This window comes from Apus apus, chromosome 19 (genome assembly GCF_020740795.1).
Source record: "Apus apus isolate bApuApu2 chromosome 19, bApuApu2.pri.cur, whole genome shotgun sequence".
In the NCBI taxonomy this organism is placed as follows: Eukaryota; Metazoa; Chordata; class Aves; order Apodiformes; family Apodidae; genus Apus; species Apus apus.
In genome coordinates, this window is record NC_067300.1 from 1,907,755 (window position 1) to 1,933,886 (window position 26,132).

A 26,132-nucleotide genomic window follows, 5' to 3' on the forward strand; every position below is an offset into this window, starting at 1 on the left:
GCTGATCCAGGCTAGGGTGTGGGCTCTGTGCTGACAACAGTGCTGCTTTGTCCCTGTGCTCCCCTGCAGGCACCTGCCTCCCTGCTGGTGGTCCTTCTTTGCTGGGCTTTTGGATCAATTGGGAAGCCAAGGCATCTGGACACCCACAGAGGTGTCTGGGGTTGCTGTCATTTCTCTCTTGCTTCAGCAGCAGGCTCTGGTCCTCACAGAGCCATGTGTGATTGCTCCTTCAGTGCTTTCTGGCCACAGTTTCCCTTAACCCTGCCCATGCTACAGAGGGAGCTCCCAGGGTGCTTGGGTGAGTGCTGGCCTGTGTCTTGAGAGCTGCCTGTTTGCCAGGCTCAGTTTCTGGACTCTGAAGGAGATGATGAGGACATGGAACATGTGTGTTCTCATCCTCTGCCATCTGAGGGCTCCCATAATAGCTGGCAGCTTTTATTGACCTGGGAGATGTTCCTAAGCTGCTGTTCTGATACCAGGGTCTCCTCAGCAACTTGCAGCTCTGTTCTGTGGCTGGACTAGATCTTCTCCAGCCCAGGCTACACTCACATAGTGGGCAGACAGCTGGGCCATGGCTGGCACACCATACACCACCAAACAGCTCTCTGCCATGTTTCCCATCACCTCCTTCAGGAATATGGCTGAAGTTAGAGCTGAAATGTTCCTGACACTCAAGTTTCTCAGGTCCTGTGGGAGAGCAGTCTCATCTAGTGCTGAACCCTCCACAGTTCCCTTTGAGAGTCCTGCTTTGGGAGCCTCTGGGCCACCCTAGCAAACTGCCTGCATAGATTAGCATCCACCTGGTCTTTCTTCAAGCTCTACTGCAAAAATGCCTTTACAAAATCTCCCTCCACATGGCTACAAGAAGTTGCTGCTCTGTGGGTACATAGTCTGTCATGGGATGGTGGGAATTGGTGTGTTTCCATCAGAGATAACCCCTCCCCCCCGTTTCAGGGGGAAAGACAACTTTGAGTGCACACACAGCTTGAGAGTCCTTGGTCTAAACCTCTTCTGATGGCCAGACCCTCCTGCTGAGATGTGGGCTGCCTTTTCTCTCCAGTGCTTTGCTTTTGCACACTCACTACCCAAGATGCTGCAAAATCACAGAACCTTGTGGTCACCCTCCTCCCAGCCCTGGCCAGGGTGCTCCCATGGAGCACAAGAGGTGGCTGAAGCAGAAGGGGGGTGCTGGCAATTTTTAGGCTCCTTTTTTGGGTTTGCTTGTGTTGTCTCTTGGCCTGTCACAGCACTGGGCACACCCACCCATCAGTAGTTTCTCTTCCTGCATGAGCATTTGGCTTGTTTCCCAAGGCTGCCCTTAGTTGTTTTTCAGGCTCAGAGCCATCTTTTCTGACTGAATCCAGCAGGGACAATGGCCAGTAGCAAATCCTTAGGAAAGAGAATAAAAACAGGGCAAGCCTCAGTGATTCTAACCCTGATTTAGCTTCTGGGCGTCTAGCAACCCGCAGCTGGGGGATTTCCCGAGCCAAAGGTTTTACCTTTGGATTTAAGAAGCTGTGGTGTGTCTTTCTGTTGTGAATATAACCAATTGTTTGGGTATCCATGGCAACTCAGGGCTGTGACCTGTGCAATTTAATTATGTGGGGTGGAAAAAATACAGCCTTTTGTTACAAATCTTTGAGCTAATGGCATCTGATGCTCTGGTGTTCGTACACGCATGTATGCACTGCCATAGTGATGGTCTCTTTATCTTCCTTTCCTAACAAATCCTAACATTCAGTTTTGCCTTTTTACTACCACTCTGAGGATTTCTGAGCAAACAGCCTCTGGTCATGTCAACATTTCGGTTAGTGATTGGTTGTTTTCTTTTTGCCTGATGTTTCAGTAAGAGGCAGAGCCTCCAAGCTGCCTTCTGCAGAGCTGTCTTCCAGGATGGGAGCCTCCCGAGGCTCTTTGTAGTGAATGTGGACACAAAGAATTCACATAACTCTGCTGATATGACCTTGTGTTACTTTAGGTGTTATCATGGCTTTCCACTGAAATTGCCAGCATTTGAGCCTTTTGCTGTTTTCCTTGTTTCCAAACAGGAAATTAAGTGTGCTCGCATGGTGAGTGCACGTGCTCTTTTGGCAGCAATGTGGTCATGTAGGGAGAGATTATTTTCACCCTCTTTTAGACATTTATCTTCAGGTTGTGTGACAAGTTCCAGAGAGCCCACGTGGCTACTTGGAGGAGACAGCTGGTAAAGTGAGAGGTGTGCATTGGGTGGATAAGCCCCCCTGGGGAGCCTGATTGGACTATTCATGTTCCTTCTAGATGCAGCTTCAATACTTGTTAATATAATGGGGAAAGTGAAGAGTCGATGGGGGAGAGATCACTTTGCACTGGACTTAAGTTTAAGAGCAGTTAAGAAAGTATGTCTGCATAGTAGTCATGGCAACTGAGCTCCTGCAAGCTGAGTTATGTTAATAGTTTTAGGGATGGTATAGGCAGTCAAGCAATCATTAATTCTTTACTGATCAGGTGATGAGTCAGAGCAGGGCTGAGTACTCAAGACACTCGAAGGCATGGAAGATTGCCCAACCCATCATGAGGCAATGACAGTATAGCAAGTCTGCAGCACAGAGAGGTCCTGCCTTTGGAAGACTCATCTCTCTTTGCTTTGTCTTTCAGAAATGTAGATGACAGCTGCTGTCTTTGAAGGACTCGCACCCATCTGACCCTGCGCAGCGCCTCTGGTTGCTACCATGATCTTCTGCATGCTACTGTTGGCCTCACTGCCTGAGCCATCTGGTGCCGAAGTCAACCCTGGTAGGGAGCTGCCAGGCTGGGAGAAGACTTTATCTCCCACCTTTCCTGTGTTTTTTCTGAGCCTTTCTTTGCCCCCTCGTGGTGAATGCCTACAAACATAATGAATTCAAGTAAACATAATCACTCACATAGTCCCTGAATGTCCTCCTCTGGACTGAGTTGGCCAGTCTTACTTGACAGCTGTACTGGACTGAAACACTTCTCCTGACAGTCCCAGGATGGCTCAGGCATGTGGATATACCCCCTTCTCTGCCCACCCAGAGGGTTTGTGGTCTCAGGCCTCTCTTGAGCTCTGATTATCTCTTTATCAGTTTGACCACGTGTCCTGCAGAGCAAACCTGGCTCTAGGCTGGCTCAGAGATACCGTGCTCACTGTGGAAAGCAAGTTACCAGTTAGCAAAGCATAAGCCACAGCTCTCCAGCCATTAAGAGGTTCTGGAGAGTGAGGTGTGGAAGGAAAGGTGGAAAAACCTGGCTGAAACCAGGACATTGGCACAAGTGTAGGGTGGAGATAGGGATATGAGCCTACGAGTCCCTGTGGAGAGCATGACATCTTATCCTACAGCATTTGGCAAGTTATAGTCATGATGGAAATGAGGAAAGTAATGGTCTGTAATGTACTGCAAAAATCCCTGTAATGAGGTGGTTTGAGCTGGAGACAGTCTGTGAAATAAACGAGTCTAATGCTTTTCCAGCTTGGCTGAAGGTGTGGTGAGGCAGCAGTGCTACCCTCAGGGCTTTCATCTTCTCTGCTGGGTCTGGCTGTGCTTGTTGGAGCCCTCTGACTGTGTCTGGCTCTGCCCCTGCTCTGTGGATCTTTGCAGAGGGTTGAGGTGGTGCTGCAACCAGCCAGAAGTGAAGCAGTGCCTCTAGGGGTGCTCAGCAGGCACTGCTGTGCTCCCTGTTACCAGCCATGCACCTCCCAGCATGTCCCACTTTGAACTGGCGTAGCCGTCTGGTTCTGATGATTAGAACTAGAGGAAGAAGAGGGAAGGTGGCAGCAAGGTCAATCACATGTAGATCCCTTGTGGTGTCACACCAGAAGGTGCAGGAATAGCTTCCTCACCACCAGGTCCTGGGAGGTGGGGTCTCTCTGAGCTGTGGTCCCAGCCTCCTGCCATCTTTTTCCACCAAGAAATATCTCAGGTAATTATTTGACTGGTGGTTGGTTGTTCTGCATGGTGGTGACAACAAGGTGGGTTTCATGCCTCTCATTTTTTCATGTAGCTTCTGATCCTGGTGAACAGCTTTATCTAGGTTTGGTGACAGTTGTCAGATACAGAAGTGAGGAAGAGACCCAAGGCTGTGCCCTCGCTGAGGGACAGGCAGGCAGAACTGCAGGTCTGGCAGCAGGCAGCATAGCTCTGAGGGTGCCAGCCAACACACATGCCACTCCAGAGTGACTGGAGCATCTGCTGGCACTTTTCTGTGTCACTGCAGACAGGGGAGGAGCTGGGGCTGTTGTGGTGGGGCTGCTGAGAGCTTGGAGGACAAAGGCCAAAAATCTATAGGATCTCAATAACTTGCTTTTTAATCTGCTGTTGATGTCAGTCTGACAAAAATATCTTGCCTGGTTTGGATACTGAGCCTTAATGAATACATTAAGGGTTTGAGTTTTCTGAAACGTCTTTAATACTCCCCAAGATGTGTTAAAAATCTTGTGTCAGGGGAGAGAGCTTGGCCAGCTTGGATTTGTAAACTACATCTGCACTTTCTTTGGTGGGTTGAGTTTGTAGAGCTCCGTGGCTTGAGCCAGTTGTGTTTGTGCTCCCTGGAGGCACCAAGTGTGAGAGTCTTCTCATGCCTGCTCCACTTGAGGCTGGGGGCAGGGAACAGAGCAGGAGGGGCAGTGTGGATGGTCCAATGTAAGCTGTAATCAGCAGTGACAGGGCAGAGCAGATGTTTCCATAAGCTGGTCTAGTAATCTGTAATAGAAGCTGTTTAACTTCTCACTTGTTACTGGACTGGTGAAAATAATAATTGTCCCTGTTTGGATGCAAGTCGAGCAGCCGGTTTATTCCAGAAGAAAGAAAATATTTAATGAATGCTTCCTTTCTCATTATTGATAAGTCATTTTTCATTGTGAAATAGGTCTATGCAACCAATAACACTGGTATGTTGCATGTTCTTAAAATGTTCCTTTGTCAAGTTTTGCCTTGCCAGGACTCTGCTGAGCCGTTCTGGCTGGGAGTATATTTCATTACTTAGAATTTCAGTTTCTGGTAATTATGAAGTATTTAATCCTTTGCATTCTCTATTTTATTATTACCATGTTTATTCCCTAGGCACGATAGCCTTTTAATTAAAGCTGTCTGGTGGTTTGGTACTGAAGTGGGGCTGATCTTTTGCCTTGCCTTTGTCCCCATGCTCAGCTATCTGCCGTTACCCTTTGGGAATGCACGAGGGGACGATCCGAGATGAGGACATCACAGCTTCCAGCCAGTGGTACGACTCCACAGGACCCCAGTATGCACGGTAGGTTAGTCCCTGACAAAAAAATACAATCCTTTTTTTCATCTAGTTATCCAATATGTGATTGAGGAAGAAGTTCCCTTCAAGAAACCTTCAAGAACTTGTTTCCTGCTTCCATATTACATTTAACTCGTGAACAGTGAAAGGCCAAGAGGCAGTGGTCATGGTCAGAAGCTGTAATACAGGAAGTTCAGATACAATATTAAGAAAAACAAATCCTTCCCCATGAAAATGAAGGCATGGACAGGTACCCAGAGAGGTGGTGGTGTCTCAGTGTCTGGAGATTTTCAGGGCTTGGTTGTACAAGGCCTTCAGCAACACACTGTAGCTTTGGAGTTAGCCCTGCTGTGAGCAGGAGATGGGACTAGAGACTTCCCAGAGGTTCCTGCCAACCCTCATCTTCCTCTAGTCTGTGAATAAATCTGATAGATTTGTGACTTACATGTCAGCTAGAGGCAGCGCTCCCGGGATCCTTGTTGAGTGCTTTCAACTGAATCATAGGAAGTCATTTATGAGGATGAACTTTTCAACAGCATCCTATTGAGGAAATGGGCTGTGTCCACTTGGTCTCAAAAACCTGGAAACCACGGACTTAAGGAATTGTTAGAAAGCAGCTAAAGGATTTTTCTTTCAATATGGAGCAGTCCTGCAGCCTCTCATGAGCCTGGCTTTCCACTTTTTTCTAATTATGTTTCTCTCAAAGCTACTAACTGATGAATTGCAAAATACTTACAAATATGTTACAAATTTAGTGGTGTTTGTGGTGATATAAAACGTTTCTACAGTTTTGGTGCAAGTCAGGTATGATTTTCAGGTTAACTATGATACCTACATTTTTATGATGAATTTGTGCAGTCCAGAATGATGAAACTCTGCTAGTGCTTCATTTATTTATTTTTTTCTTTGCTAGAGCAAAGATGCAAAATGTTGTATGTTTTTAATGGAGTTGGAACAAGCCTGTGAGGGTCTGAAAACTGGGAGATACATTTTGTTCTCCAAGGTATGGCTTGTCTCCAGTTCTGCAAATACTTCAGGCATCAACTTACAATCTGTTACCATCATCTCTTTGTTAGGGCAGCTGGATGTCCACAGGGTGAAGACCCAAAGGCACCCTCTAGCTTCATTTTGTTAGAGGACATAGTTGCCCTGTGCAGATGTCTGTTCCTGTCATTACGCAGTCACTCTCCCTGCCTTTCTTACAACTTCTTTTAGCAAGTCTTGTATGAACAGCTGACCAACCTGAGGCAAAAATCCTCTCCAGCCTGTGCCTTGACCTTCTGTGTCTCCTTCTAGGTGCTGCCTTTGATGTGTGGGGGTTGGCACTCGTGGGTCCCACCAGAGACAGAATAGCTGTCCAGAAGACAGAGGCACTCAGCTGTTGGCTAAGAAACCCCTGTTGCTGAGAAGTCCACATGGTGTTTTTTGTGCCTAGATACATTTTTCAAATTTAAGACTCTCACCACCTTGTGACTTGCAGAGCTGAGCCTGCAGAAGCCCAGGTGAAGCTGTGCTTCCTTTAGTGGCTCCACCTGCTGATGGCTACAGTGCTCTGCTCCATCTCCAAGGATGGAAGCCTTAATCTCTGCAGCTGGTGCCACAATACTCAGCTTTGAAGCAGAGACCTTCACATACACCTAGCAGTGTCCTGCACAGGCAACGCTGCTGAATGAGGGAAAAGTGAAAGATAAATTGAGATGAGCCAGAATAATCTGTAGCTGGGCAGAGCTTTTCCTTCTGAAATGTATTTTTAAGATAGTTCCTCTTTGTGCTTGTAAGAGCTGTAGGAAATGGTCAAGCAGAGCTTCAAGCCTTACTGTGTGGGGTTTAGGAGAAGTAAGTGTGTACTTAATAGGAAGGTGCTAAAAAGCATGCAGTTTGCAGTTACCTACCCACATAGCATAGTTGTTTCCAATCAACATGAAAGTGTCTGGGAAATAAAAAAATTACTTCTAAGAGTTAAAGAAAGGTATCTGAAACTGAGGGGGTTCTGAACAGGACAAACTAGCTGCAGGCCTCTGGTGAGTCTCAGCTGACCATCACCCCAAAGGGGAGAGCTATTTGGTAGACAGCTGTCAGGTCTCACTTGCTGCTTTGGCTTCTTCCTCCCAATTCTCAAAGCTTCAAGGTGTTCCCTCAGTCACTGGAAAGGATGAATTCTTGGAAGTGACATTTTTTTTCATGTGTGTGTTTTTTTTTCCCCTCAGGTTACAAAGGGAAGAGGGGGACGGAGCCTGGTGCCCAGCCGGCTTGTTGGAACCAAAAGATGTACAGTTCCTTCAAATTGACCTGCACAAGCTCTTTTTCATCACCCTGATTGGGACCCAGGGCCGACATGCCCGTGCCACCGGCAAGGAATACGCCCGTGCCTACCGGATTGACTACAGCCGCAACGGGGAGCGCTGGATCTCCTGGAAGGATCGTCAGGGCAGGAAGGTGAGTGCAGTGGGACTCATGGAGCACACAAATCAACTCCGAGAACTAGACTGTAGAGGGCACGTCCTCTACAGCCTGCCTGGTGCATTGCACTTCATCCTGGCTCTTCTCTGTCAAGAGTCCTCTGCCTTAGTCCTATGTTTGCTGTTGGGCTATTGTTCCCCTGACCTGGTGTCCCAAATCTCAGCCAAACTGTGGCTCTTCACTACCTTTCTGTCCATCTTCAAAACACCATGTGAATGTCCTTCTGCCAGCCAGACCCTTGCTTCTAAATTGGAAGCTGCAAAGCAGATGCCTGGTTTGTGATAAAAAAAGGGAGGGAGTGGTAGGGAATGGAGATGAGATGCTGGGTGTCTGATAGTGGTGTTTGATGGTAGGGAGCAGTGAGGAGGAAGAAGGTTAGAGGGTAGGAAATGTGCTGAGCACACACACTCAGAGGCTTCCCCCCTCACCACCATTGAGTTCTGCTGTCTCCAGCTCTGAGCACACAGCTCAGTGCTGGCTGTGCTCTGGCCATGTTCATAAGCTCTTATTAAACTTCCTGGGAAGGAATCCCCTTCTCTCATCTGCAGCTCATCTGACTTGATCACCCTGCCTTCTGGCTGGCTTGTGGAGTCTGATGAAGAACTAAGACCCATAGGTCCTGGGTGTGGTGATGCTTTCTAGCCCTGGGGTTCTTTGGAAGGCTCAGTGGGGCCTGCATTGCAGTGTTAGGTAATAGCTTCCATCTTGTCATTTAACTGTTTGCTCACTCAGACCTTTGATCTGCTGTTTGGCCATTACTGTTATATTGCCCATCCCTCCAGTTTTTGTGTCTGCTGCAAACACTGTGTTTGCAGGATGGGAGGGGAATTTTAAACTCCCTGGGCCTAACCGTTCTTGGTTGGTACTTCCTCAGCTGAAGTCTGTCCATATCTGGAGTCCTATCAGAATTCAGTTGGTTATGTGACCACAAGCAGCTAAATGCTTCTCGTCTCCCACCCCAGTCCTGAGCAGAGCAGTGCTCTCAGTCTCTCAGGGCTGTCTTAGTGTCAGGTGGATTTAGGATGGGTCAGGTTTTGCAGGATCTCCCTCTTGGTCCATAACAAAGTAATGACCATGTATCCAGCTGTGCAAGAGATATAAATTGATCCATCCTCTGTTCTATATGTGGAAGTCCACATGGATTCCATCAGTGTGTGTACGTGTTCCCCATCACATGAGACCAAGAAGTTTTCTCTGCTGGTATTCTTAGAGAAGATGATTTTGCTCTTGTGCTCCTGCTGTTCTGGACATAACATAAACAATGGGGTGCAATTCCTGCTATTTCAGCTCCTCTATGATGACCTTCCATGAAACATTTTTCAAAAGGTGTTGCTGGTATCTGTTAGTGAATCCATATTTCAGAAGCATTCTGCTGTCTGGCCACATGATTTGGTAAAAACATCCTGTAAAGTCATTCAAGCCTTGGAATGAGGTCCAGATGGAGGTGCAAGATCTTAATCGACTTATTTGTATGCATTAGGAAGGTCTCTGCAGTTGATAGATGCCCAGTCACTGAAATTTGAGAGTGTGACCCTGTGAGCCCACCTTGGCATGTCTGTCCAAAGAGATCACACAAATGGCTTCAGGTAAAAAAAACCCCAACAGACCCCTTCACCAGATGTTGGGTCACCAGACATGTAGCACATCCTGCTGCTCACTACAAAACTCACCCCCAGCTTTAATTTAGTCAGTGAAGGCCAAGGGTGAAGTTGTCCCCTTGTCTCTGACCCCAGCTGAGGGTGGTACTCTCCACTGGCACTTGTGTTGTGTGGTGCAGCCCTGTTGAGTCCTGCTCCCCCATTGACCTCTGGTATCAGCCAGCTGCAGCTGTTTGCCACCAGCATCAATGTTGGGAACGCTGGCATCAGTAGTGGCCAGGACTGGAAGCTGGTGCTGACTTTCTTCCATGTACAACATTCTTTGGGGTTTTTGACCCTGAGAGAGACTGTGCTCAATAGCAGCAACCCCACCTTGTGGAGGTGATATGAAAAGTGCATCTTCTCTTTTGCTCCTCAGGGGATACCTGTACAGGACAGGCAAAAATGTCAGCTCTTCATCTACAGAGCTGGTGCAAAGGTATCTTAAGGAATGGCTGAAGGTTTTTTCCTTTTACTCTGTCCAGCTCTTTGACCATGTAGGATGTTTTGGCTTGACATACCTGCCTCCCCCAGGATTCACTAACTCCAGAGGGATCTGTTCAACTCCTTTATGAAGATGTGGGGTGTTCTGCCATATGTTGTCTCCTCTTGGGTTTTATTTCCTATCAACCAGGTCTTGTGGAGCCAGCCTAGGTGCCTTCCAGGTCTCCTGTCTGAGGCCATCTGACACCTGAAAGGGTTAATTGCTGTCACTTGGTTCCTAAAGATTACTTATGTGTCCCTTCTTCACTGGAAGAAGTCATGTTTCTCCTAGGAAGAGAGATATTAAGAGGCCTTAGATTAAAAGCCTGTTAAGAAGCTGAAGAGGATGAGGAAGTGAGCTCACTCTTTCGCTTTCCTTCTGCTCTTTAGTCAGCTCCTGGGTCTGTGCACCTTTACTGAGCTGTGCAGCCAGGTGCAGGAAACTGTTTCACAGCTATGCTGGTGTGGTCCAGAAGACAACCAGCTCTGAGTGGCTCTTCTTCAGGGAGATTCAGTCTTTTGAGTGGCTTCCTTTTGTGGTACAATAAGGACTTCCACATCTCACTGAGCTCTTCAGCCACATTCACTCTCTGGAGATCTTCCCTGCTGCCATGAAGAGGAAGCCCACCTTTCTTCTCCCTTCTTCTCATTGGCCTCCCTTGTCTTTTGAGTTGCCTCTACATCAACAGTTGCAATCCATGTGGTCTTTTGAGTAACCTCAGGGTCTGGTTTATCCTTCTCACCAGTGGCATCTTTGAACAGGAGCCCTCAAATTTATAATTCAGACTTTTTATTTCAAAAGTCTTCTTAGTCTGTTTCCATAGGTCCATAGCCTTTAAAAAAAAATCAATCTCTTAGGCAAGTTGTGCCCACTGCTGGGGCAGTGACAGCTCCAGCTGTTCCCACACACTGTGGGCTGTTTCCAGAACTGTAAGGGGAAGGGAAGGGTGCATGTCCCTGCTGTGTCAGACTGTTGCAGCAGGATAAGGTGACTGTGAACACTTCAGTTTGAGACACCTGCCATGCAGCTCTTGCACCTTCATCCCCCAAACACCACAGCATCTCTGGAATTTTCTTGGCTCATAGGAAAAAGGCATCAGGACCCTCCACCCAGGTCACTGGTGATAAGGGCTCAGTTACCTGCTCTCAGAGCGTACCTGGAAACTCACTTGAAGAAAGGAGGTTACATACCAGTAACTGGAGGTTTCTGCAACCTATAGTCCACATGTACGTTCATCTCCTACCTGCCTTTCTCCTCTTCCTCAGAATAGTGCCTGGTATGTCCAGTGCAGTGGACAGGAGGAGAAACAGCAGCACCCTGTGAGCCATGTACCAGGCAGGAGGGGAGCAGCAGCAGCTCATCCCCTGCAGATACTGCATGGGGAACCTCCCCAGTCCCATATGATAGTGTCCAAGTACACCACTGTGCAAATGGACAGCACAGGAGGGAGAAGTTGCTGGTAAGGATCTCTTCTCCAGGTGATCCAAGGCAACATCGACACATACGACGTGGTCTTGAAGGATCTTCGGCCTCCCATCATCGCGCGCTTCATCCGGGTGATCCCAGTGACCGAGATGCCCATGACTGTCTGCATGAGGGTGGAGCTCTATGGCTGTGTCTGGTATGGTAAGTACCAATTCCTCTGCCTGGTCCTGCAAAGGAATCCATATGCAACACTGACTGGGGCTCACCTGCATCCCACGTCTGCAGAGGGAATCCCAGGCCCACGGATTCTGCTTCTGTTGGTCCACAGCATAAGTAAAAGGATCATATGGACAGAGATGGTGGAAGGCTGCTGCTGCTGTATTTCTGAGGTATATGGCCTTCTTTTTTAGATGGTTTGGCATCCTATAGCATCCCTGAAGGAGGGACAATAGCGGCTCCTGGCTTCCCCATCGTTTATCTGAATGACTCGACCTATGATGGATACCAGGAGCGCAGGTGGGAGAAGTCGTCCTGTTCTCTCGGTCACTGTGCAAATTTTCTCTTCTTTCCTACTTACCCTCTCACTAGTATCTTGTATCCCAAACACTTCTTTGAGACCTCCAGAACTGCAAGCTAGGCTACTAGTTCTCCAAAGCATGGTGGCTTTGTTATCCCAGGCCCTTTGACATGGTCGTTGCTCTGTTAAAGGAGGACATGGGCTCAGGATGTGTCGGATTAGTTTCCCCCAGCTGATAAAGGCTGAAGAATGGTTTTTTGTTAGTAGAAGCTGATGCTTCTCTTTAAAGAGAAGAGTGTGTCCTTACACAGCTAAGTGCTGTCTTTGTTCATAGCTTCCATCTTTACATGATGTGATGACACACCCCTGATGTGTCTGATTTGCCTTAACGCCCTTGTTGCTCTTGGTCACCAATTGTGACCATATTCATTGCACTGATTTCTTTGATGGTTCAGGTAGAGCCTTAAGCTGTCGTTGATACTGCAGATCTTAAGGTGCTGCTACTCTTCTGTTGCCCCAGATTGGAGTGGGAGAGCTGGCTGGACCTTCTCTCTGCACAGTCTCAGTATCCCTGGAGCAGATGAAGGTCCTTTGCCTCTTCATTGCCTTTGTTGCTTCTGCAGTTTGACATCTGAAATGCATTCTCTAGCAGACTGCATCTTAAACTGTTGCAGGAGGTCTCCAGGGTAAAGTGGGCATCCGAGAGAGTGCGCAACACCTGAACTCTAGGCCTGCAGTGATCCCTCTGAGCTTCTGGACAGATTTGACATATTGTTTTTGAAAACAAAGCTCTGATGGACTTGAAACAACTTGGAAAACTGCCTCACTCCCTGAGAGAAACTCCAGGTCAGCAGAGGCACCACTGCCAATGTGGTATGAGAGGAAGGTGGCTGATTACTCACTGTAAAGATTTCTTGGGAATGATGCTTTTCCAACTTGGAGTCAAAAGCCTAAAGTAACTGGATTTTGGCAGCTCACTACAAGGTCTGTTAATTTTTCCCATCACTGAGATGAGTTAGGTAGGGTGGCATGTTGTAGACATTTTGGGGTGTCTGGTTTACCCACTAGTTGACACTCATGGAAGGAGAGTTCATTAAGAGTCTGTATTTGAAATGTTAAATAACTGGCTGAACTTCCAGACATTTACTGGGATCACTTTCTTTGCTATAAATGCAGATTTGAGTGTTTCAACTGCTTGAAACCTCAAACTGGGGCATGGGGACTTTCTTGAAGGCAGCATCTCCCTGCCTGTGCAGGAATGTGACTAATAAGTGACCTGGTGTCATTCATTGTCTTAAGGTGCTTTAATTATGTGTCCTGTTTCACTTGTCATTAACTTCCTGAATTTTTTTACTGTTACTTAAATTTTCTTTGTTTTGTATTTTGATGATTTTTGTAAACTTGTGTTCTGTCATGCTGGAGGTTAAAATAACTGGGTGGAAGGGACATTCTTCATGCTTGTAAGATGCTGCAAGATACTGAGTAATAATGTCTTCAAGTTAATATCTGATGCTTTCAAGCTGCATTGATATAGTAGGATTGGATATTGAAAAAAGGCTTTTATGTGCAGAAAGATGTAAGTGTTGCCCTTAGCTGTTCAGCACTAGCTTCAGGAGCTGGATCTGCTGAGGAGTGTCAGGGAGCTACAGATGTGGCCACCAAACCCAAAGTGCGAAGCAAGGACTCTTCCAAACTGCTTTAACCTCTAAGTCATGTCCCTGACTGGCCTGGAAGGAGTCTGCCTCAGTTGATCCTGTTGTGGAGTCAAGGGACACAGAGCTGTGCATGTTCTGGTGACAGCAGAGCTCTCCTGGAATGGACTTGCAGAGCTTTGGTGCATGTAGCCACAGCCCAGGTGAGGCAGCTGAGTGAAAGAAGTCCAGGGAGCAAGTTCAGGCACCAACACAGCTGAACTGTTTGTACCTTCTTGCTCTAGGACAAGGGGCATGCCAGGGGTGGCTCCCAGAAGGCAGGTGGGTCAGGAGTGACACCACATCTGGTATCTCCTGCAGTGCTGGAAAAGTGCATAGTGGGCTCTGCAGCCTCAGATAGGAAGTGGAATGAGGCAGGGTCCTGGGTGAAGGGTTTGATCAGCCTTGGAGATGGAGCTGATGATGCTCTCCTCTTGCACAAGGAGCAATGCCAGGAATGATCCCAGTTAGAACTGGCTGTGGCTGGGTGAGCTGCCCATGGTCTCACTGCTCTTTTTCCTGCTTTTCTGTGCCTGCCTGCAAAACTTTCCCCACTGGCTCCCCCAAGGCAGGATGGAGCAGTGTTCCTCCCATGCAGCCCCATGCTGAAATGCTGCAATTAAAGCTCTGTTTGGAGAGCACACAGTGTCATTTTCTGGAGTCTCAGTTTTCATTCTCAAGAGGCTTTGCTCAAACTTGGCTTTGCTGTCAGTGCTTCCTATCAATACAAAAGCTTCTGCCTTTTCCCAAGCAGGGAAGGATTTTAAAAGCCCAGCCCAAACAAAATAAAGGGAGGTTGCATAAAATCAGGGAATGAGTTCCTGTCCAGGATGGATTAAGAGTAAACAAGTGCATGTTTTCCTGGTGCCAGTGGAAGGACCCGAGTGCTTTCACTCTGGAGCTCTCCTGGCTGGTGCTCTGCCTTGACTGTTGGTTTTCTCCTGCTAGGCACTTGTACGGGGGGCTGGGCCAGCTGACAGATGGTGTGCTGGGGCTGGATGACTTCACACAGAGCCACCAGTACCGTGTGTGGCCAGGCTATGACTACGTTGGCTGGAAGAACGAGAGCTTCAGCACAGGCTTTGTTGAAATGGAGTTCCAGTTCGACCGGCCGCGGAACTTCACCTCCATGAAGGTAGTTGGTGTTGTCCTGCTCCAGCAGCCTGGGGCAGGCTTTGGGGCTGGGTGCTTCCAAGATACCCCTTTGGATCCTCTTCCCAAAGCAGGAGGATATGAGGGGCCTGACAGCAGAGTCCACCACAGGCAGAATTTGACTGGGAGATGTCCCAGGTTTGCTGATGTAGAAAGGAGCAGCTGGGGAGCACTTGCATCTCCAGAGCTCAGACACTCTCAGTATTTGGCCTAAAGAAATAAAAAGCAGACACCTGAAGCAGTGGTTGGGCATCTGAGGTGGGTTTAAGATGCAGGCTGCTTACTGTCTAGGGGCTGCCTCACCCTTAAGGTAAAAGTTGTGCTTCCTTTTTGACCAAAAATTTCTCTGGATGCCTCAATCTTTGCTTGTGCTGTGGGAAATTATTTAAACACATGGGAAAAGGAGGAACTGAACTTTGAGTCTGTAGTAAACAGCAGGATCTTTTAAATAGGCTTGGTGGCTTTTCTTGTAGAGATTTCAAATGAAGGAGAACCTACCACATCCTTAAGTAAATTGTTTTGGTGGTTTCTTACCCTAGTTTTATTTTGTCTATTTTTAACTTGCAACTTTGGCTCTTAGCCTGTGTTTGCTGGCAAAAATAAGAGTCCTGCCTTTTCAGAAACTTTTCTGCTTCTACACTGTGATTAAACCACTCTCTTAATCTTTGCTTCAGTAAACTAAGTTGGCTGAATTTCTCAGTGCCTTTCCTGAGAGATCCAGGGTTGTTTTTGTGGCTATTTTCCAATTCTTTCCTCTTTTTGCCAGTTCTCTTTTAGAGGTATAGAAGCTGGAACTGGATTCAGAATTTCCATCAAACAGCAGACAAGAATGGTACCAATTTCCTGCTTTTGGATGATTCTTCTTTGTTTATGAATCTTGTGATCATATTAGTCCTCCAATCCAACTGGTGGGGAGCCAGGGTTCATTAAAACTTTGGTATCATGCTAAAAAATCAGTTCAAAGTTATTGTTGTCCAGGATAAAAGTCCAGTGTAGAAAGCATCACTTACATGTTGTTCCTGAGTTCACTACCCTGAAATGAGTCAGTCCTGAAAACTTCAGATGATTTTAGGAGACTTTGATTTATCCCCCCCCCCATTTGATTTATTTTATTTCTAGTGATTGTGCTGTCTCTTTCAGATCATTGGAGCTAGGAATACATTCCTGCTAGAAAAACACCTACAGGAGGATGATTTGTGCCTTAAAATTTGTAAGACTCACTAGTTGACAACTTCTAATCAAATTAATAAAATTCATGAGCTCATACTCTGCTAAACGGAGTCAGATGTTATGATGAGTAAATCAAGTGCCTTATAAAAATTGGCCATGTAGACATGGCCATCCTGATCAACCAAACACACAAGCTCATGAAAATAGTTACTTCATTTAATATTACGTTTTAAAGCTGTGTTGATTAGCTGAAATGATTCTTTATTGAATGTTGCCTGTTCCAGCTTTCAGTTTATTTTGCACAGGCTAACTTGTCTTTAAATACCTTTTTGTATCTTGATACCTGTTAGCTTTATTCTAGTTTTCTGAGCTTGTCCAGTCTCCAAGGAAGTATTAAAAAGAAATGTTAGCAAATATTGCAACTGCATTGTGAATAACTTAGGCTTGCATATTATAAAATTAGACATTAGTAGGCGGTGTTTGGAATAGCAAGTGTCTGTGTATCAGTCCAAGATGAGAACATATCCAGCTCTGTCCAAATATGGCACAAATTGTACATTGCAGGCATCAGGCTTTCCTGCCTCCTTCTGCATGGCTAGTTCTCCTTACTGAATAACCTTGTCTGAGCTTCATCTGTTCCTAGTTATATGCAAATAGCCTTCTTTTGTCTTTTTACTGCTCATCAGGCCTATTGTCCTCATTACTGCTTCCCTGCTATTCACTGCAAGGCCTTGCAGAGGCCAAGCAATTAATAGGGTTCAAAGCTGCCCTTAGTTTGGAGACTGTTGCTGTCACAGTTGCTAATACTCCACTGTCAATAGGAAATAATTTCTGGAGTCACTAGGGAGGGTTGGACCACCAGGCTCTGAAAAAGGAGTAGACTGAGGGATGCTGAAGACTTCAGAGGTCACCTTTTTCCTTCTGGTTCCTGGTCACTGGCCACAGTGGCAAAATACTGTGGTCCAGATCTTCAGGACTGGGTGGCACAATTGGAGCAGTCAGGTTAGTTTGTTTAAAAGGGTGCAGGACAAGATTGACATGGAAGAAAGAGATGAGAACAGCACAGCAGGTCCTTATAAGCCTTGTCCCTTTGCAAAGCCTGCTTCCTTGGAAGTGCTGGAGGCCTGGGGAACTGCCAGGTCTGTGGTGTGGATTGGCCTGAAGTGCCACAACCAAGGGAGATGGAAAGGTCACTTTTATGCTGGAGCCTCTTGAAGAGGAAGGGAGACAGTTGCTACAAGCTTTTGGGAGGGTAAAACATCCCTCCCAAATACAGAGGTGTGAAGTCAGCCTGGCAGCAGTTTGCCAGCTGCTTGCTCTGAAGTGGGCTCTGTAGAGCTGTAACCTGGGGCTGAGAGAGGATGCCTTTGTTTCACTGAGCAGTTGGCTTGGCAGCACCCTGAGCAGTGGCTGTGCTTTGTCCTCCAGCATTGCTGGCTGCACCAGTGGTACCACTGCAGCAGGGACATCCTGGGCAGGTTCTGAGCCATCAGGAAAGGTTGGACACAGGCTTGCGTGGTGACGTGAAGGAAATTTATATGCTCAAGTTACCTTCAATAAGCAACCACAGCAGAAGGGCTGTTGTGTGTCAAGGGAATATCTTCCTCAGCTTGCACATATTGCTTCATTTTTTTGGAAGAAATTAGCTTAGGCTGCAGATGCTGAAGGCTTTTTAAGGAGGTTAGAGCCCAGGTGTGCTTTTCTTTTCCCTCCTAGGATATATGTTCAGGGAGAGTTGGTCTGTGAGGCTTTAGATTAATACAGAGTTTTTGTTTTTTCATATGGGTCTTCTGAGGAGCCTGCCAAAATTTGATAATTTATGTAGCTTTTGCATGTAAGGTTAAGAGCTATTTTGAAATCACTTTTTGCACAAATGTTCTCCTTGCAGACAATGAGTGGATGGAGCTGTGCTGGAACAGGTCACTCCTTCTGGGTTAGGGGTATTCATACACACAGGTGCTTTCTCATGATTTAAAAAAAAAATAAAAATTGAAAAAAAAACAAGGGGCAATGGCACAAGCTGGAGCACAGGAGGTTCAAGCTAAACATAAGGAAAAAGTTCTGTGCTATGAGGGTGACAGAGCCCTGGGACAGTCTACCCAGAGAGGCTGTGGAGTCTCCTTCTCTGCAGACATTCCAAACCCACCTGGACGTGTTCCTGTGGGATCTGCTGTAGGTGACCCTGCTCTAGCAGGGGGTTGAACTAGATGATCTTCAGAGGTCCCTTCCAGCCCTGACCACTCAGTGATTCTGTGATACAGGGAGATACTAGAAATAGAAAAATCTTCACAAACAGAAAATGCCTGAATCTTAGTTTGGGTTCCAGTAAATCTTCCTCCTGTCCCCTCTGTTCTCTTCCTAGGTGCATTGCAACAACATGTTTTCTAAGGGGGTGAAGATCTTCCAGAAGGTGGAGTGTCTGTTCAAACCACGCCTGATTGCAGACTGGGAGCCTGAACCTGTTGGGGTGGCAACTGTCTTAGATGACAAGAACCCCAGCGCTCGGTTTGTGACCGTCCCGCTGCAGCAGCGCGTGGGGAAAGCCATCCTGTGCCGCTTCCACTTCGCTGACACCTGGATGATGATGAGTGAGATTTCCTTCCAGTCAGGTGAGCATTCCTCCAGCCCAGCAGTCCTGAGGGAGCACAGAGAGCAAAAGATGGTGTGGAGGTGCAGGAGGTGGGGTTCCCCTGAGTGGAGGGCTACACAATAGGAAGGAGGAGGCAGTAGAAGCACTGAGGGTTGGGAGGGCAATGCTGGGCAGAAAGGTCCCATCTACAGGGGCTGCTTTCCAGGCTGATACTGATGTACCTGTTCAGAAGCACAAGTAGGGCAACCAAAAATTGGACTACAGGACATTTCTTCTTTTTGAGACAGTTGCCTGCTGCTTATGGGATTAGTTTTTGCCTCTCTTTACCAGGTTTTTTTAATGAATAACTGAACTATATCTACATCTAATGATAACTTAGCAGATTATGAAAAATAGACTTTTGTGATTTTATTTTTCTTTCAAGTCTTAACTGGGACACAAAAGTCAGTGCAATGTGGGGTTTTCAAAGGCTCTGTAAAGGCATAGACAGAATGCTGGAGAAAAACATCAGACAACAAAATGATCTGGCTGCAGCTTCCTGTTTGAAGGTCCCCAAACAGCTATACTGGGAGGACATTCCTGGGGCAGGAGCACTCTGGTTGCAGTTTGCTGCTTATCTTGCTGATAGCATCCCCCCCTGGCCACATGTGGGACTAGGCAGGCTCTTTGTCTCTGGGTGGGCATTCTTAGCATGATGCTAAAATGGGAAAAAAGTAAGGTCTTGCTGCAGTGCCCTGTGCTCGGGGAAGGGTCCTGCACACACTGGTGGTTTGTTGGGGTTGGGAAGTACCTGGAAATACTGAACACAGGGGCTTGTTCCAGGAATCTCTGCTCTTTCTGTTCCTGACCTGCCCAGTTCTGCTGGGGAAGGCAGGGGGGGTGGTTGGGATTTGTGCTGGCAGGAGCAGTGGGGTTGTTGACCTGACACTTTCCTTCCCCAGACATGGAGAGTGTGAATCCTAACGTGGTTACGGCAGCCACCAGCACGACAGATGTCTTGGAAACAGAGAGCAATGCTACTGAGGGGACCTGGGGTAAGGACTTTTGTCCCTTAGCCATGCCAAGGGCTCGAGTGTTGGGGGGTTTCCACAGGAACATCTCAGTTAGCATGGTCTCTCCCTCCATTTCTGGAGATCTGGGTAGGACCCTCATGCAAAGGCTGCACCTGACAGCCCTCCCAGCCTCAGCTGTTTCCTCCTCCATCAGCCAGCTAAGGCTGCCTCAGAACAAGAGGGCTGGAGGCATCTGTGCAGCCAGTGAAGCTCTGAAAACTGTCTGCTCTGTCATGGATCCATCACAGGAATCTGTTCCAGTGCTAAGAACAGTTGGATGGCAGGAACCTCCTGCACAGTTCTTATCTATGAGCCTCCAACATGAGAATTTCTGATAAAAGCAGAATGTGAACACAGCTGATGTTAGTGCTCAAGAAGCTGCCTAAGATCTTTCCTGTGCCAGGCTGTAGGAAGGGACAGGGAGGAAGTCAGCCAGGACAGAGAAAAACCTCTGCTTTAACTCCAGCTTTTTCTGTGATTGCAGAAACCACATCTTCTGTAACCAGCACCTGGATAGGAGAGAAAGCAGATGACTCCAACACCTCCATCCTTGTGGGCTGCCTTGTGGCTATAATTCTTCTGCTCCTGATGATCATCATCATTATTCTTTGGAAGCAATATGTTCAGAAAAGGTTGGAAAAGGTAATACAATGGGGCTGTTTTGCAGACACCAACTCAGTACTGAGCTTCAACCCTAACGAGCTCAGAATTATGTGGAAAGCAGAGTTGCCCCAGCTTTGTAGAGCAGCTAAAGCTGCTCTCACAGCAGGGGAGGATGCCAGCCCACTCGGAGATGTTACTGGAAATTGCTGAGGTTGCAGCCAAACATGACTTAACAACTGAGCTTTGCCTCAGCAGTTTTGTCTCTCTTTGCAGGCCCCACGGCGGATCCTGGAGGAGGATGCCACAGTTCGCCTTTCTTTCTACAGCTACACCATTGCCAACAACCAGACCCAGATCCACCAGTCAAATCCCACCTATGAACGTGCTTTCCCACTGGATTTGGAATATCACCAGCCAGCTACACTGCTCCAAAAGCTTCCAGAGCTCTCCCAAAGTGCAGAGGACTCAGGTAATGTCATCATCGGTCTCCAGAAGGGATGTGTTTGTTCTTTGATTATTTCCCTTAGATTTTAACATGTTCTCAGTGTCCAAGTGATCTTATCTGACTCCTGTGCAGTACAACTCTAACCCAGGGACAATATCCTGGAGCTCTGAAACGTTCTAGCATGTAACTTGGGCAGATGGAGCTTCTGGATACACTCAGAAGGGAACGTTTGCACTCAGTGCTGGCAGAGCTGGTCAATGAATGGAAGGGCAGTGCTGCCTTTATAGAATCATGGAGTGGTGAGGGTTGGAAGGGACCTCAAAGATCATCAGGATCCAACCTCCCTGCTATGAGCAGGGACACCTCCCACCAGACCAGGCTGCACAAGCCTCATCCAACCTGGCCTTGAACACCTCCAGGGATGGGGCAGCCACAACCTATTCCAGTGCCTTCCTACCTTCATGGGGAATAATTTCCTCCTGATGTCTAACCTTAATCTCCCCTCTTCCAGTTTAAAACCATTACCCCTTGTCCTATTACTGCCCTCTCTGATGAAAGGTCCCTCCCTGGCTTTCCTGGAGCCCCTTCAGGCACTGGAAGGTGCTCTAAGGTCTCCCTGGAGCCTTCTCTTCTCCAGGCTGAACACCCCAACTCTCCCAGCCTGTCTCCAGAGCAGAGCTGCTCCAGCCTTTGGATTATCTTCCTCAAGCATTGACAAGTTGCTAAGATCCAGCATTATACTACACAGGGAGATTGGTTTGGATTGAGTCAGGATGTGAATCTGAAGGAGAACAAATGTTCTGTGTAAGACTGGCCTCACAGGGAGTTAATTATAAAGAGTTATCCCATGAGATTTATGTGAATGAGCTGCTAGAGGTAGCTTAGCATGCTAATGGAAAATAGAAACATGGATCAGTTCTTGTTGCAGAAGGGAATCCAGAGGAAGTTGAACATTGCAGACAACATCCCTGCATCAGGTAAGGGATACAGATCATGTTTAGGATGAGTCAGAAGCAGGAAATCACTTCAGACTCAAGCCTCCATGTCTGGGCAAGAACTTCAGCTCTCGTAACTGGCTACAGCAGACAGCTGTTTGCCACCAGTTCACTGGCACCTCCTGAGTGTTCTGGTGTCTGCAGAAGTGGGGCTGCTCCTGGATTCAGCCCAAAATAAAACAAAGCAGAATGTCCCTCCTGGGTGTGCCCTGGTGCAAGGTAGTAGGTGTGCAGCTGGGCTGAGTCCCCAGAGCCCTGCAGGAGGGAGAGGTGTGGAAGCCAGGCTGTGCTGGTGTCATGGGGGTGAGGGTGTCTGACTGCTCCTGTCTCTGCTTCTCCTCAGTCTGCAGTGGGGACTATGCTGAGCCAGACCTGACCAAGTCTACTCCTCACCAAGGCTTCCAGAACAACGTTCCTCACTATGCTGAAACAGACATTGTCCACCTGCAAGGTGTGACTGGCAACAACATGTATGCAGTGCCAGCCCTCACAGTGGATTCCCTTACCAAGAAGGACATCTCAGTGGGTGAATTCCCACGGCAGCAGCTACGGCTCAAGGAGAAGCTGGGAGAAGGACAGTTTGGAGAGGTACAGCCATTCTCTTTTCCTACTTTCCCTCCAGCAGAAAGGAGATGTCTGGCACAGCAAAACTTCTGAGCTACCTCTAGCACTGCTTCATATCTAGGGGCTGAGGGACCTGCTGTTTATTTAATGCCAGTATTTTGTTTAATATGAGCCTTTGATGTTAGGGAAAGCTGACGTCCCCAGGATGGGCTTCAGGTAGTCCCATCCTGCACCTGTGAGGCTGCTGCTTGGTACCACGTGTGTCTGAACAGATGAACTTTGCAGACTTCCTCTGTTCACTGTCTGTATCCTGTTTATGACCCTACAGAAAAGGCTTGTGGGTGGGAATTCAGACTGTTCCATGGTCATCTCTGGACATCTCAGGTGGCTGTCACCCCCCTTAAGGCCTGTGAGTTTGAAAAGTGCAGCAGTGACTCCAGCCAAGACAGTGATCCTAGCTGTGATCTTTTGAGTTAACAGATGGAGGTTCTGGTGGGGATTTGCACGCTGGTCCAAGCAAAACCAGGCATTCCCCAAGCACTGTGGTGTCCTCACATCTTCTCTAGATTTGCTGCTTGCAGTTTGTGTCAGAAACCCCAGGTAGACATGGTACATACCCCTCTCTGCCAGCCCTTATCTTTACTCCTTGAGCTGCTTTCAAGCCATGAATCTTTTAACCCTGCTTTTTCTTCTCTCCCAGCTTTTTTTCCACACCATCCGTGGTTCTGTACTGAGCCAAGTCTTCCCCTCACCTGCTCCCACTCTTCCACTGTTTCTTTCCTTCCCAGCTTTTGCTCACTCACACCCTTAAATTCTGCCTGTCTGCTACATTTTGGCAAAGCACAGCCCTTACAGACTGCTTCCTCATATATGATGGGCCCATCTTTATAGTTCCTCCCTTCTGACAGCACACCTTCCCTACCCCATCCCCTTCCCTGTCACTTCTTTCTGGATCACTTGGTGTGTTGGAAGAGCACTGACATACTCACCTTCTTCACCTGGCTGTGGGTGCAGTCCCTTTTGCTTGGATCCTGCCCTGTCTTGGCAGTGCTCCAGAACTGAAACAGAGAGGCTTTTTTCTCATTGTTTTGCTTCTGGTTTCTCCTTCCCTCTCATTCATGTCCTAATAACTGTCAAAGCTTTCTCCTCCTCCTCCTTTGTGTTGTCAAACAGCAGCAGCCAGGCTCTCCATCTCCATTTTCCTGGGAGACTGATTCAGAGCCTGTTCCTTTCCTCACCTTTCCCTCACTGTGCAAACGTGCCCCAGTGCTGTCTCCTCTTCACCTCCTCAGTCTGTACCAGGCTGCTCAGATGCTCTGCTCCACTTCTCTGGCTTAATATGCAGTCTTGCTTCTAGCAACATGGCTCATTGCTTGCTTTTGGTTGTTTGTTTTTTTTCCCCAACTTTCCACTCAGTTTCCTTCCCTTTCAAGCTTTTTTCTTCCCTTGCTCCTGACCACCCACTGCCTGGACTCAGTGGCACGGTCCCTGCACTTGTGATGTGTGCACTTAGTACTTCAGCTCTTCCTGTTCCTGGTCCCCTCTCTGTACATTCACCACAGCAGATTTCATTCTCTGTGTAGCTGCAGCAGCATCTTTGTGCTCTTGGTTCTGGTCTCTGGGTTTGTCCCATTTTCACTTGTCTCCTTTTTCTCCTCACCATGCTTGACACGCAAGTTCTTGTGCTTTCTTCATATAAAATTAATTAAGCTCCCATCACATTCCCCTCACTGCTGCAAGTCTTTGACTGGCACATCCAGTCTGTTCCCCTCCTCCAGTCCTGTTTCCAGTCCCATATTTTCAGCTCTGTCTCTTTTTCCCACACCAGCATCTCATGCCCAGTTCTCCAGTTGATTATAGAATCATTAAGGTTGGAAGGGACCTCAAAGATCATCAAGCTCCAACCCCCCTGCCATGAGCACAGGGAACCCTCCCACCAGACCAGGCTGCACAAAACCTCCTCCAACCTGGCCTGAAAAACCTCCAGGGATGGGGCATCAACAATGTCCCTGGGCAACCCATCCCAGTTCCTCACCACCCTTAGAGTGAAGAATTTCTTCCTAATATCTGACCTAAATCTCCCCTCTCTCAGTTTAAAACCATCATCCCTTGTCCTATCACTATCTTCTCTGATGAAAAGCCTCTCCATAGCTATCCTGTAGGCCCCCCATTCTGATAAATTCTTAAGCAAATACCTTGTTACCCCCTTTCTTGTACAACCCTGGCAGTAATTTTATGTCTTTATTAATTTATTTATGTAAAGAAACTTGGCATTTTGTGTGCTCATCAGAGTATTCATCTCTGGATGTATTCACAGGTGAGGTGTTCACACACATGTGCACACACACTTTTATCCTTTTTTCCACTCTCTTTTTTCTGGAATTGGAGGACTTTGGAGAGCTGTCTGTGATTCCTAGATGCTCCTCAGTTAGGCCTGAGCAGTGACCCCAGCCAGGCTGCAGGACAGGTCTGTGTGTGTGGCTGGTGTGATGTGCTGTACGTGCCAGACCTGCTGCAGCTGTGCACCTTGCATGCACGTGTGCAGTAAAGCAGACATCTCCAGGCACAGTGGCCTTCCAGAACATCTCCAGTCCTTCCTGGGCAAACTGGGACTGGGCCAGCAATCTCCTGCACCACTCTGCAAACGTGCAGTGAATTCAGTGCACTGGGAACCTGTCAGTCTCTACATCATGTGTATGTACACATTTTGTCCAGGGCCAGCCTCTGGGTTATTTCTGATCAGAACAGTCACCTTCATTAGATCATTCCCTTGGACATTCTGCCAGTGATGACTAAACTGACCTCAATGTGGCTTTGTTTTCCTCTGGTTTTTGGCCTGGGCATGCTCTGATAGTTGCCTCTGCCCTGCAGGTGCACCTCTGTGAAGCTGATGGCCTCCTGGAATTCCTGGGAGTCTCATCTACAGAATTCACTCACCAGCCTGTTCTTGTAGCAGTGAAAATGCTGAGATCAGATGTCAACAAAACAGCCAGGTAAGAGGATCTGCAGTGCCAGCCAGCTGAGAAGGAAAGAAATACTCCCCGTGCAACAGCTGCACACAGGTTAACCCTGTTGTTAGTCTCTGGTGTGTGTTGGTGTAAGGAGCAGTTCACCAGCAGCAGGGCCACAAGCAGGTGTCAGGTCCAGCTGCAATGCTGTGATCATCCTGCTTGCTGGGGAAGGGGTCAGCGTGGAACGCTGAACTCGCTTTCAGTCTCACTCTGCAGACGTGTCAATGTCTCTGCTGAGGGACTTCCTGACATGCTGCTTCTGCTTTCCTTAGACAAAGGAATGGCTTAGGATTCAAACCTGTTTTCTCTTTTACAAGAAATGATTTTCTGAAGGAGATCAAGATCATGTCACGGCTGAAGAACCCAAATATCATCCGGCTTCTGGGGGTGTGTGTGCGAGACGACCCCCTCTGCATGATAACAGAGTACATGGAAAATGGGGACCTCAACCAGTTCCTGTCACAGAGAGAGATCTACAGCAAATTTGCCATTTCAAACAATATTCCCTGTGTCAGGTAAGAGGAGCTGCCCAGAGCTGGGATGAATCAGCAGTACAGAGCCACCAGTGTCATCTGATGTGCCTTCCAGGCACTGACCTTCCTCCAGCCACAGCATATGCTGTGGACACTACTCCTGCATTGCATGGGAGGTTGTTCTTGAGGCCCCTGGAGGTCTGTGTTCCCATGAAGTGTCCCTGCTGTGGGATGTTCTGGTCAAGGTGACAACCTTAGATGTGTTGCTTATGGATGTGACCATTTGTTTATGTTCATGGGTTTGCATCAAATAGTTGATTAATACAGGAAGCCAGTTGCATTACAGCAAGAATTTTGGAATGAAAATCAAGAATATCTCATAGGCTTTTAAGGTTCATATGTTCTCTGGATGTCTAAAAAAATATTATATGGGAGGAGTTGAGTGTGGAGCTTCACTAAGGGAAGATTTCATCAGCTGACAGATCTTTGGCAAGAAAAACAGTTCTCTGTCAGCAGTGACAATTATTTCCCTCTGTGGAAGGAGTAAATCTAACATAAAAGCATCTCTACCAGTGCAGAAATCCTCTCCTCAGAGAAGCTGACATGCTGAGATAGTTGAGGC

The 26,132-nt window shown here is 47.5% G+C and overlaps 1 protein-coding gene across 4 annotated transcripts in view; it reads left to right on the forward strand.

Moving 5' to 3' along the window:
• LOC127392484 (discoidin domain-containing receptor 2-like) overlaps positions 1 to 26,132 on the forward strand; it is a 60,165-nt gene that overhangs the window by 25,288 nt on the left and 8,745 nt on the right. For all 4 annotated transcript variants that reach the window (XM_051636489.1, XM_051636490.1, XM_051636492.1 and 1 more), the window contains exons 2-14: positions 2,635 to 2,772; positions 5,145 to 5,247; positions 7,449 to 7,677; positions 11,301 to 11,448; positions 11,658 to 11,763; positions 14,404 to 14,590; positions 18,140 to 18,386; positions 19,309 to 19,401; positions 19,904 to 20,061; positions 20,296 to 20,491; positions 21,806 to 22,050; positions 24,898 to 25,019; positions 25,355 to 25,552. In XM_051636489.1, the coding sequence (XP_051492449.1) occupies positions 2,709 to 2,772; positions 5,145 to 5,247; positions 7,449 to 7,677; positions 11,301 to 11,448; positions 11,658 to 11,763; positions 14,404 to 14,590; positions 18,140 to 18,386; positions 19,309 to 19,401; positions 19,904 to 20,061; positions 20,296 to 20,491; positions 21,806 to 22,050; positions 24,898 to 25,019; positions 25,355 to 25,552 (2,096 nt within the window). In that variant the 5' untranslated portion in view covers positions 2,635 to 2,708. The remainder of the gene's footprint in view (positions 1 to 2,634; positions 2,773 to 5,144; positions 5,248 to 7,448; positions 7,678 to 11,300; positions 11,449 to 11,657; positions 11,764 to 14,403; positions 14,591 to 18,139; positions 18,387 to 19,308; positions 19,402 to 19,903; positions 20,062 to 20,295; positions 20,492 to 21,805; positions 22,051 to 24,897; positions 25,020 to 25,354; positions 25,553 to 26,132) is intronic.